The sequence below is a fragment of the Diabrotica virgifera genome, chromosome 3 (assembly GCF_917563875.1).
Source record: "Diabrotica virgifera virgifera chromosome 3, PGI_DIABVI_V3a".
Lineage (NCBI taxonomy): Eukaryota > Metazoa > Arthropoda > Insecta > Coleoptera > Chrysomelidae > Diabrotica > Diabrotica virgifera.
In genome coordinates, this window is record NC_065445.1 from 61088380 (window position 1) to 61101970 (window position 13591).

General features: G+C 29.9%; 1 protein-coding gene across 1 annotated transcript in view; it reads right to left on the reverse strand.

The window, feature by feature from the left end:
* Positions 1-13591, reverse strand: part of LOC126882496 (succinate dehydrogenase [ubiquinone] flavoprotein subunit, mitochondrial-like) — a 229114-nt gene that overhangs the window by 167908 nt on the left and 47615 nt on the right. Inside the window, exon 4 of the mRNA XM_050647461.1 lies at positions 12442-12615. Coding sequence (XP_050503418.1) covers positions 12442-12615 — 174 coding nt within the window. The remainder of the gene's footprint in view (positions 1-12441; positions 12616-13591) is intronic.

A 13591-nucleotide genomic window follows, 5' to 3' on the forward strand; every position in this document is an offset into this window, starting at 1 on the left:
ACGTTTTGCAATCCATGACTTTTATGAAGTTTTTTAATGAACGATTTTATACCAATATACAACTTCTGTATGAGTTTTTTAATATATGATATACAGCCAACTACTGGGATTTTCCCATTGATTTTATTTAAATCCAAGGTATGTGCTATCAACCTATTATCTTAATAATTTATTAATTTATTCAACCTATAGAGACAAATAGTAAGAAGAGTAAAGATGAGCACAAACAGGACTAGTTTCAATAGCAAGAAACAGTGCATAGCGTACACAGATGAGGTGGTGATACCAGCGAGTGAGTTTTCCAGAAATTTCAAGGAGCGAAAAGATTGGGAATAAAAATAACCAAAAAACAACGCAATATAATATGAAAATAAGAGGTGACATAACAAATATAACAAATATATGAAAAAGCAGAGACTGTCTACGTCAAAACAAAAGTAAAATGTAATTTACATTTTACAAGTAATTCTGATTTAATCTCATATAAAATCATATCTAAATGAAGAAACTGTAAAAAATGGACACACTTTCCGTTATATTAAAATACCACAAAAATTTTTGAGCAAAGCGGAAAATAGTTTTTGCACAGTTTTTCGCTAATGAAGAAAGTTGCTGTTTTTATATAGGTATAGTAGAAAACTGTTTAACCAACGTTGAGTTTTTTAATATCGAATAATTGGGAGTGTCTAATGCTTTTCTAATTGGTTAATTTTTTGTCTTGTAGAAAAATTTTATATCTGCAAACATTTTATATAATATAGGGTGTTTCATTGGGAAAGTAACATACGTAAACTGTACAAAGAGAACACTTAGGAGGTCTCAAAAATACCATACGTAATGGGTCTTACTTCATTAATAACTTCATACTTTTGTTTTGACGTAGATTTTTGTGTAAATGTAATTTACATTTTACAAGTAATTGTGATTTAATCTCATATAAAATTATATACATTACCCCACTGATGATTGATGATGAAAATTATATCTAAATGAAGAAACTGTAAAAAAATGGACAAACATTCCGTTATATTAAAATACCTCAAAAATTTTTGAGCAAAGCGGAAAATAGTTTTTGCACAATTTTTCGCTAATGAAGAAAGTTGCTGTTTTTATATAGGTATAGTAGAAAACTCTTTAACCAACGTTGAGTTTTTTAATATCGAATAATTGGGAGTGTCTAATGCTTTTCTAATTGGTTAATTTTTTTGTCTTGTAGAAAAATTTTATATCTGCAAACATTTTATATAATATAGGGTGTTTCATTGGGAAAGTAACATACGTAAACTGTACAAAGAGAACACTTAGGAGGTCTCAAAAATACCATACGTAATGGGTCTTACTTCATTAATAACTTCATACTTTTGTTTTGACGTAGATTTTTGTGTAAATGTAATTTACATTTTACAAGTAATTGTGATTTAATCTCATATAAAATTATATACATTACCCCACTGATGATTGATGATGAAAATTATATCTAAATGAAGAAACTGTAAAAAAATGGACAAACTTTCCGTTATATTAAAATACCGTAAAAATTTTGAGCAAAGCGGAAAATAGTTTTTGCGAAATTTTTCGCTAATGAAGAAAGTTGCTGTTTTTATATAGGTATAGTAGAAAACTGTTTAACCAACGTTGAGTTTTTTAATATCGAATAATTGGGAGTGTCTAATGCTTTTATAACTGGTTAATTTTTTTGTCTTGTAGAAAAATTTTACATCTGCAAATATTTTATATAAAAGGTGTTTCCTTGGGAAAGTAACATACGTAAACTGTAGAAAGATAATACTTAGGAGGCCTCAAAAATACCATACTTAATGGGTCTTACTTCATTAATAACAAAGATATTGGGTGTTTTATCTATTTTGACATTTTCTTATTTGGTTCATAACTTTTTAACCACAGTGTATATTTATTTTATATTTGGTAAACAAATATTCTTTAAGTTGTACAATCAATTAATTTATTTACAATTGTAAGAAATCCAGGTCATATTGGAGAAATATTCCGACACAAAAACAACACCCTGTACATTTAAATTTTTTAAAATGGATTTTGCACTTGAAAAGGGGATGAAAAACTAAATTTAGTGGTATGCTTTGAATTGTGGCAAAATGATTTTTCTGGTAAAATTTTGAATTTGAATTCTGAAATTATGCGAATTGCGAGAGCTCGAAGTAGAAAAAAAATTGAAATACGACTTAACAACTTGTTAAACACAATGTATATTTATTTTATATTTAATTTATTTACAATTTAAAAAATCCAGGGCCGAATTAAAAAATATTGTAAAAATGCTCCGACCCAAAAAACACCCTGTACATTAATTTTTTTTTAAATGGATTTTGCATTTAAAAAGACGATGAAAAACTAAATTTAGTGGTATACTTTGAATTTTCGGCAAAATGATTTTTCTGGTAAAATTTTGAATTTGAATTGTGAAATTATGTGAATTGCGAGAGTTTGAAGTAAAAAAATTAAAATGTAACCTAACTTGAATTATGAATTATGAATTAAACTAATGAAGCTTCAATATATACTGCCGAATTATCAGCTTTATTACTTGCGTTAAAGTATATAGCCTCTGTTGGTATGGACAATTATATCATTTTCACCGATTGTAGAAGTATTGTGGACAAACTCACTTCTATCCAATCGACAAAAAATCTAAACCACATTGAGATAGAAATTAAGAGTCTATATTATGATTTTACTTCCTCGGGCAGTTCAATTATTATTTGTTGGGTGAAAGGACATTCTGGAATATTAGGAAATGAAGAAGTCGACAAATTAGCTAAATCTGCAGCTTTAACCAAACAAAACATAAGCAACATAATTCTACCAGTAACCGATATAGATAATATCAGTAAAAACCATTGCAAACAAAATTGGCAACGTGTATATAACCAAAGTACAACGGGAATAAATTTTAGAAATTGCCAGCCACTAATTCCCAATGAGAGATGGTTTAAACAAGAATCAAATAGGCTATTTATAAAAACAATAAACAGAATGAGGTCAAATCACGCACTAACCCCAGCATACAAACACAGCATAGGTATCAGTGATAACCCATATTGCGCCTGTGGTGGAATGGGAGATCTACAGCACCTCATATTGGAGTGTGGACTGTACAGACAAAATATTAAAGTAATGTATGAAAAGTTAATTGATCTAAATTGTCCTTTACCTGTCAATTTAAACGAAATTCTTTTTCCAAAAAATAAGCAGACGTTACAATGTCTTTACGAATATGTAACGTCCTGTAAATTTAAATTTTAAATAGGCTTAGATAATAAAATTATAAAATTGTAAAAAATCACACAAAATTGAAAAATGTATCCATTAATATAGTATAACACTCTGTAAATTTAGATAATAAGTAGACTTGATATTAACTTAAAATTGTTATTGTAATACCATACAAAAAAACACAAATAGTCTGGCTAATTGGCTCTGTCAAAGCCATTATTAAAAAAAAAAACTTGAATTATTACGATTATTTAATCTAAATTGGTCAAATGTTATCATTTTAGTCTTTTTTTTATTATGACGACAAATAATTCATAACAAATATTCACCTTTAATTAATGAATAAATAATAAAGAGTCCACAAAAAATACATTCCTTTAATCAACGAAGTATCTTAAAAATTTAAAAAAACAGAAAAAATTTTCCAAAAAATAACTTTAATTGTTCAAAATGGCCACCACCTTGTTGAAGACAAAGTCTTGCTCTTTTTGTTATTTGTCTGACTGACTTCCTAATCTCGTCAGGGTTATTCTTCATTTCTTGGAAGGCGTCTCGAACCCGGTCAAGAAGTTCGTCTCTACTATTTATTTCCTCGTTATATAAACTTTGGATTTTAGATATCCAAATGTTATTTTTCAGCAATTTTTTTTTCTGCTTTCTTAATTTTTAAGATAGTTAGAGGTGAATATTTGTTACGAATTATTTGTCGCCATAATAAAAAAAATACTAAAACGTTAACATTTTTCTAATTTAGATTAAATAATGGTATTAATAACAATTCAGTCAAATTTTAATTTTTGATTTCGAGCTCTCACAATTCACATAATTTCAGAATTCAAATTCAACATTTTACCCGAAAAATCATTTTGCCGGAAAGTCTATAGCGGGATAAGATGGTAAAATCTGCACTCGGCTCGATTCTTACTTGGTATAGGGCAATCGAAAGTACATACCCAAAAACCCCCTAACCAAAATTTTAGCTCCCTACGTGGCCCCAGGTGTCCCCTATGGGAAAAAATGTGTTTTTTCGAAAAAAAATTTTTTTGAGCGAACCTTTGCTTTAAAAACTATGAAAAAATTTGTGAATATAGATTTTTATGACCAAAACGTACTTATTTTTTTCAGATTTTTCGGATCAAAATTGAGCTCAGAAAAATTTTTTGAATTTTTCAAAAATTTTTTAGGTTATATAGATAATTTTTGGCTAGCTGCGAAATAATTTTTTTTAGTGTATTTTTTTCCACTCTTTTGAATGGCGAAGATAGATTTGCCAGTTTCTCGCCGGAAATTCCTTAAAATTGGAAAAAAACCCATTTTTTAGTGTGTCCCCCTCATATTTTCAGCGTTTACTGAGCGATCCTTTGATTTAAAAAATCCGAAAATATTTTGAATGAAACATACATTGTTTTGTCCAAAAGCATCCTGATTTTTTCAGATTTTTTTGATTAAAATTGAGCTCAGGAAAAATTTTTGAATTTTTCAAAAATTTTTTAGGTTATGTAGATAATTTTTGGCTAGCTGCGAAATAATTTTTGTTAGCGTATTTTTTTCCACTCTTTTGAATGGCGAAGATAGATTTGCCAGTTTCTCGCCGGAAATTCCTCAAAATTCGAAAAAAACCATTTTTTAGTGTCCCCCTCATATTTTTAGCGTTTACTGAGCGATCCCTTGAATTAAAAAATCCGAAAATATTTTGAATTGGACATACATTGTTTTGCCCAAAAGCATCCTGATTTTTTTCAGACTTTTTTGATTAAAATTGAGCTCAGGAAAAAATTTTTGAATTGTTCAAAAAATTTTTAGGTTATGTAGATAATTTTTGCTAGCTGCGAAATATTTTTTTAGTGTATTTTTTTCCACTCTTTTGAATGGCGAAGATAGATTTGCCAGTTTCTCTCCGGAAATTCCTCAAAATTCGAAAAAAACCCATTTTTTAGTGTCCCCCCTCATATTCTTAGCATTTACTGAACGATCCTTTGCTTTAAAAAATCTGAAAAAATTTTGAGCATACATTGTTACGCCAAAAAAAAATACTGATTTTTCAGTTTTTTTGGAAAAATTGAGCCCAGGAATATTTTTTGAATTTTTCAAAAAAATTTATTTTAGTAAAAGTTAGTTAGTAAAAGTTTAGGTATGTAAGTAATTTTTGGCAAACTTCGAAATAATTATATTTTCGTAAATTTTTTCTTTCGTTCTTTTGAATGACTCGGCTAGATTTGCCATTTTCTCTCTGGAACTTCCCTACAATTCTAAAAATTAAAAAAAAACTGTATTGATGTCTTCCCCTCCTCACATTTTTAGCACATAAACTGCATGTCAATTAACTGCATGTCAATAAATAACTATTTTTGATATTTTGTTTGTTATGTCTATTGATATGATCAGGTTTGCCATTTTCAGACCAAAACCGGCTCAAAATACAACAAACGCTCTTTTTTGATATTTGTCACGCATTAATTAAATTAATGCGTGACAAAAACGATTTTTGCTCCCCCCTTTATTCGAGTGGTGATTATCATTTACATATTATAATTTATGGATCAAATTAATAGATATATATTTATTTTCATATTGAACCTTTTTTGTTTCAATTTTTTTTAATAATAATGAAATATATAATTACAAAATTACAACCTAGTAAACTATATGCTCTAATTTACATTAAAATACTAGTTTGACTCTTCGTCACTATGTATCTTCGTTTATCCAGTTCTAATACCAACTGGATCATCCATTACTTTTCTCATAATAGTTGTGTCGGTTTTGGTAATTATTTTTACATTTTTGACGACGTAAATATGTCCCATCAAAAACCAAAGCAAGTTCATCATTGAAAAGCTTTTTTACATAAACTGAAGTGTGGTTGATTATTAAATCATCCATTTAATACATAGCATTCTAGAGAGATATTCCGCAGATATTTTAAAGGTTATATTATGTCTATTTAAATTACGAACCAGCCTTACACCTAAAGGTAGAAGGACTTAGGACTAAGTAAGAAGTAAATTACGAACTGGATCATCAAATAATCGTATTTCATCTGTTTTCCTATTAAAAAATGAAATAAAAGTGTCAGATTTTTGTCATCGGTTATTAACTCGTTTGAAAAAATGATGTTTTACCAAAATATTTTGGTGTAAAAAGTATTAAAAGAGTCACGTATAAATTAGATTATGTGCTTAAAATATGGGAGAACATATCAAAAAAGAACTTTTGTTGTATTTTGAGCATGTTTATTAAAAAATCGTTTTTTATTGATATGCAGTTTATGGGCTCAAAAATGGGGAGGGGAGACACCAAAAAAGTGTTTTTTTATTTTTCGAATTGTGAGGAAGTTCCGGAGAGAAAATCGCAAATCTAACCCCGCCATTCAAAAAAACGAAAAAAAAATTCACGAAAATATAATTATTTCGAAATTTTCCAAAAATTACTTACATATCTAACCTAATTTTTTTTTTTGAAAAATTCAAAAATTTTCCTTGGCTCAATTTTAATCAAAAAAATCTGAAAAAATCAAGATGCTTTTGGGCAAAACAATGTACGTTCAATTTTATTCGGATTTTTTAAAGCAAATGATCGCTCAGTAAACGCTATAAATATGAGTGGGGGGGCACTAAAAAATGAGTTTATTCGAATTTTGAGGAATTTCCGGCGAGAAAATGGTAAATCTATCTTCGCCGTTCAAAAGAGTGGAAAAAAATAGACTAAAAAAAATTATTTCGCAGCTAGCCAAAAATTATCTACATAACCTAAAAATTTTTTGAAAAATTTAAAAAAATTTCCTGAGCTCAATTTTAATAAAAAAAAATTTAAAAAATCAGGAATCTTTTGGGCAAAAAAATGTATGTTCAATTCAAAATATTTTCGGATTTTTTAAATCAAAGGATCGCTCAGTAAACGCTAAAAATATGAGGGGGGGGACACAAAATGGGCTTTTTCGAATTTCGAGGAATTTCCGGCGAGAAAATGGCAAATCTATCTTGGCCATTCAAAAGAGTAGAAAAAATACACTAAAAAAATTATTTCGCAGCTAGCCAAAAATTATCTACATGACCTAAAAAATTTTTGAAAAATTCAAAAAATTTTCCTGAGCTCAATTTTAATCAAAAAAATCTGAAAAAATCAGGATGCTTTTGGACAAAACAATGTATGTTAAATTCAAAATATTTTCGGATTTTTTAAATCAAGGCATCGCTTAGTAAACGCTAAAAATATGAGGGGGGGGGGGGGTTTTTTCGAATTTTGAGGAATTTCCGGCGAGAAACTGGCAAATCTATCTTCACCATTCAAAAGAGTGAAAAAACATACACTAAAAAAATTATTTCGCAGCTAGCCAAAAATTATCTACATAACCGAAAAAAATTTTGAAAAATTTAAAAAATTTTCCTGAGCTCAATTTTAATCAAAAAAATCTGAAAAAATCGGGATGCTTTTGGACAAAACAATGTATGTTTAGTTCAAAATATTTTCGGATTTTTTAAATCAAAGGATCGCTCAGTAAACGCTGAAAATATAAGGGGGACACACTAAAAAATGGGTTTTTTCGAATTTTGAGGAATTTCCGGCGAGAAACTGGCAAATCTGTCTTCGCCGTTCAAAAGACTGGAAAAAACTACACTAAAAAAAATTATTTCGCAGATAGCCAAAAATTATCTACATAACCTAAAAATTTTTCCTGGTCTCAATTTTAATCAAAAAAACTGAAAAAATCAGGATTCTTTTGGGCAAAACAATATATGTTCAATTCAAAATATTTTCGGATTTTTTAAATCAAGGGATCGCTCAGTAAACGCTAAAAATATGAGGGGGGACACTAAAAAATGGGTTTTTTCGAATTTTGAGCGATTTCCGGCGAGAAGTTGGCAAATCTATCTTCGCCATTCTAAAGAGTGGAAAAAAATACACTAAAAAAAATTATTTTGCAGCTAGCCAAAAATTATCTACATAACCTAAAATTTTTTTGAAAAATTCAAAAAATTTTCCTGAGTTCAATTTTAGTCTAAAAAATCAGGATGCTTTTGGACAAAATAATGTATGTTTAATTCAAAATATTTTCGTATTTTTTAAATCAACGGATCGCTCAGTAAACGCTAAAAATATGAGTGGGACACACTAAAAAATGGGTTTTTTCGAGTTTTGAGGAATTTCCGGCGATAAAATGGCAAATCCATCTTCGCCATTCAAAAGAGTGGAAAAAAATACACCAAAAAAAATTATTTCGTAGCTAACCAAAAATTATCTACATAACCTAAAAAATTTTTGAAAAATTCAAAAAGTTTTCCTGAGCTCAATTTTAGTCCGAAAAATCTGAAAAAAATCAGTATATTTCATATCAGTAAATAAATTAAATGATTGAACACCTTAAAAAATTTTCGGTTTTAAATATAAAATAAATATACAGTGTGGTTAACAAATTGTAAGTCGTGTTTCAATTTTTTTTCTACCTGGAGCTTTCGCAATTCACATAATTTCAGAATTCAAATTCAAAATGGATTTTTTACAAAATTTTAAATAAATTAATTGATTATACACCTTAAATAATATTTGCGTGCAAATATAAAATATATATACACTGTGGTTAAAAAGTTATGAACCAAATAAGAAAATGGCAAAATAGCTATAACACCCAGTATCTTTGTTATTAATGAAGTAAAGTAGGTATTTTTGAGACCGTCTAAGTGTCCTCTTTCTACAGTTAACGCATGTTACTTTCCCAATGAAACACCCTGTATTAATTTCAAAATTTACAGAATAAAAAGTCTCGGAAAGAAGAATAATTATTTGTTATTAATGTCTAATACCTCCGCTTGTGGCACTAGTGTGTGGATTGAGTAGCTCATGGAGTCACTGTCAGTTCCAAGCCCGGGTAAAGTGGGAGGGTTGGACAATGGGTCAGTGACTAATTCCCGCAAATACGACTACGCGGCCTATAAACAAGCCTCATACATGGCAGTCTTATGGTCGATGATTCGCGCAAAGAAATATGGATGGCGTATTTGATTCATAGAACGTTTTAATATTTAGATCAAAAGCTCATGCATCACTGCTCAATTATCGTAAAAAATACAAAATACAAATAGCCGTATACAAGAATCGAAGTGGCTAGGAAGTGGATAAAGGACACAAATACCCAATACACAATACCGTAACGTGTCCAAAAGCAGATTGTTATATACGTTTTCTCTAAATTCCGTTTGGTTTACAAAATTTTATACAAACATTCAGTGTATAAATTTATTGTTCGTAAATATTTTCTAATAAATTATTTTTGCCGTACTAATAAAATTCCTATTATATTGTTACCACCCATTGTCTAAAAACAAACATTAAACATGTTCAGCAACCTTTGATAAACCTTTCTAAAAATTTCCTCTTCAGTCCTAGCAAAAAATGTGATTATGGTATATTTATTATACAGTGCGGTGGAATAAGTGTTGCCCCCCCTATTAACTTGTTTATTTTAAGAATATAAGCAAAACGCTCGGACAGGTCGATTTTTAAACTAACCATAGTATATTATAGCATCAACGTTTCGAACTTTACGCGATCCCTCTTCAGGTGACAGGCATAACTTTAATTTTTTTAAATGGGAAAGTACATCATGTGACACCTCATTTAAAAGCTCTTAAATACTGATTTCAAAAATGTATAATACTTTAATCCTGTTTGAGAGCGTAGGCGCAAAATTTCGGTCGAACTCTTTTTAAAAGCATTTATTTTTTTCAAATTCTGAGAAAACTAATAAGTATTTTTGAAAAATTTAAACGCAGAATCAAAGACTAGATTATTACCGAGGGCTGACAGTCCCTTAGAATAAACAAAAAGTTTCTTTTGAATGATATATTTGAAATTAAAAATCACACTAAATTTTCTCTTTTTTTCACCACTGTGACTTATTAAAATAAACATTATAGGAGTTCTCAGGGACTTTGGACCATCGAGAATACTGTAATATTTTATTCTGCGTTTAAATTTTTCAAAAATATTTATTAGTTTTTTCAGGATTCGGAAAAATTGATTGCATTTAGAAAGAATTCGACCGAAATTTTGCGCCTACGCTCTCAAACAGGATTAAAGTATTATACATTTTTGAAATCAGTATTTTAAGAGCTTTTAAATGAGGTGTCACATGATGTACTTTCCCATTTAAAAAAATCAAAGTTATGCCTGTCACCTGAAGAGGGATTGTGTAAAGTTCGAAACGTTGATGCTATAATATACTATGGTTAGTTTAAAAATCGACCTATCCGAGCGTTTTGCTTATATTCTTAAAATAAAGAAGTTAATAGGGGGGAGGGCAACACTTATTCCACCGCACTGTATGTCTGGTCTCTTTAACGGTACCGAAGTACCGAAAAATATCCCGATAGGTCTAAAGGAGAAATCTCACGGCGAGGTCCAAGCGCGTGTTGAAGCGAGCTTCAAGTGGGTCCTAATTTAAACGTCGGCAAAGAGAGATATAATATATATAATAGTGGAAAAGAAAGAGTACGCAGTTACCCTACAAGACGGTAAAATTAGTAATATTTACTTTGTGATAAAATGGGTCACAGCATATGTCCCGAAGAATACAGGCAACCAAAAAGGTGACCGCCCCCAGTGGTGGAGATAAAAATATTAGTTGGTTTTTTTAATTCTCACAATGACAAAAATTAGAACAAAACGTAGTTTGACCATAAAATAACCACGCCACTAATCGTACCCTCGGTTGACGAGTCATCCACAGGCCAATAAATTTTAGCATTTGATGATATTTTAAGGGTCATAAATACCAAATTTTGACAGAAATTTCTCTATCTTTCTTTGTGTTTAATCTTTTTCACGTTGGGTTAAATCCTGTCTTCAGTTTTTATCTTTTTCTGTTACATTTTTCTATTTCACTCAGAATGTCGCTTCACGCTCTGTCAGTTTTCTTCTTAAGAATTCAAGTCGACCTTCGTTTCAATTCTATTTTATTTTCCGTTTCGCATCAAGATGATAAAGATTATTTACCTGTGTTTTCCAGACCCTTAGGGTAATATTACCAGTAGTAATTGCACAAGAGCTCTAAAATTCTATATTAATTTTAGAGATCGAGTGCAATTTGTTGCGATTATTTCATGAATAAAACTGTTCAAAACCAAAATTTTACTATAATTTATTTATGTAAGTACAAAATTAGTACCTACAATTAAACACACAGTTGTTATAAATATTTCACGGTTGAAAGTCATCACTTATATAATTTTTAAAACATTAATTGTCATTAATGACACTGAATGTATTTTTTCGTAGCAACGAAGGGCATCTGACGTAATATACTTGACGACGGGAAATTATCAATTTAATTTAGATTTCTGTAGCTTTCTATTGGTCAGAATCTCCTATGAATGAAATAATCACTGGTATCTATTTTATTATTTCGTATATTTTATTTTGTATTTTTTCGGAGGCCATCTTGAACCTCTATCTTGTCCAATTTATTTCTTTTTGCAGTAAAATTTTCTCCTATTTTAGAGGCAACATATATCCTATGTACCATTTAGTGGCTGCTTTCCACTGAAATGCTGCTTTCCACTGGAGCTGCTTTCATCGGAGACCTCTAGAATCCAAATTTATCCTAATTTGCAGATCACTCGCATCATAATATGGAGCCCCCTTTGTGTCTCAGGTCACAGTTTGGACGGAGACCCCTTTTATTCGGGATTTAGCTGGTGTCAGAATTGTTTAAGTTTAAATTATTATGAGTAATGTGAGTGAGTTAAATTATTGTGAGTAGTATTGTGAGTAGTAAGAGTATATTTTTAGCCAAATCACCATGGTGTGTTAATTTCACGTTACGAAAGTTTATTAATAATATTAATAATGCAAAAGACTGAATTTATTTACGAGATAGAATTTAATATTTAAAATGTTTTGTATATTATTATAGTACATATTTCATTATTCATGAAACTATTTAATGTGTATTAAAATAATGTAGATATTAATTGAAAACAATATACATATAGGTGCAATTCATCTGGATAAAAGCATCTTTATTCTACAGAACTTGGAGCAGATTTTAGTGATAAATAATATTCCAGGTAATATCCACTTCATTTTGCATTGAACAAACCAAGCATTTCAAATTAACCGACTTAGTTACTAATTCATTACAATACACTACTTTACTTCAATATCTATAAACTTCTATATCTATAAAATTACCTGTGTAAAGTTCCGTCCTCTAAATTCCATGCTAATACTCCTAAACATTTATCATCTTTCACTAAAAGATCCAGTACATAATATTCTATAAAAAATTTAACATGGTGCCTTACTGCTTCCCCATAAAGAGCGTGTAACATGTAGTGTCCAGTAGCGTCCGCAGCAGCACAAGTCCTACAAAAACGAAACACACAATAAGGTTATAGAGATATACCAGGACAGAATAGATGTATAGAAAGAGAAAATAAAATCTGCTGAAGAAAGAAGAGATAAAATGTGAACAAATAACTTCAAGAACTACAAGAACAGAGATAAGAAAGTTTTACCAGAAACTGAAAAAAAGCAGAAGAGAATTTAAACCGAGACCAATGATGTTTAGAGATAAGGAGGATAATACTACACAGAATAGCAAGAAACATTAAGGAAATAGATTCTCTCCCACATAGACCCTCCATATTCTCGGTAATCCTCTACCTCTCTTTCCCTCCACTTCTAACAATTATATCCTTCATCACACATACTTCTGACGACACCAAAATATTGCATCAATCACTAGTCAGATCATTTCTGATCTTGTCCCTTTTAGTCTTGTTTTATCTTTAGTTTTTTCTCTAGTCTTATCCAACATCCACTGTAATATTTGCATTTCAATTACCTCCATCTTCTTTTCCTAAACCTTCTTAACAAGCCAAACTTCACCAAGAAAGGACAATTAATCACAGAGTGGATCAAATAGCATCGGAACTAATGACGAAAGAAGGAGATACATTAATAAAAACAATACATGGGCTAATAACAGTCATATCGTTGAATAAGCAGTTACACTACTGAACAGTACTGAACACCATGTAAAAACTGCTTACAAAAATTATAAAAAACAGCTTTCATTTTTGTAATCAGTATTTCAAAAGCTATAAAATGAGGTGTCACATGATGTACTTTCCCATTAAAAAAAAATCAAAGTTATAGCTGTCACCTGAAGAGGAATCGCGTAAAGTTCGAAACGTTGATGCTATAATATACTATGGTTAGTTTAAAAATCGACCTGTCCGAGCGTTTTGCTTATATTCCTAAAATAAACAAGTTAACAGGGAGGCGTAATACTTATTCCACCGCACTGTATGACATAACATAGGAGATCAATGAGTAC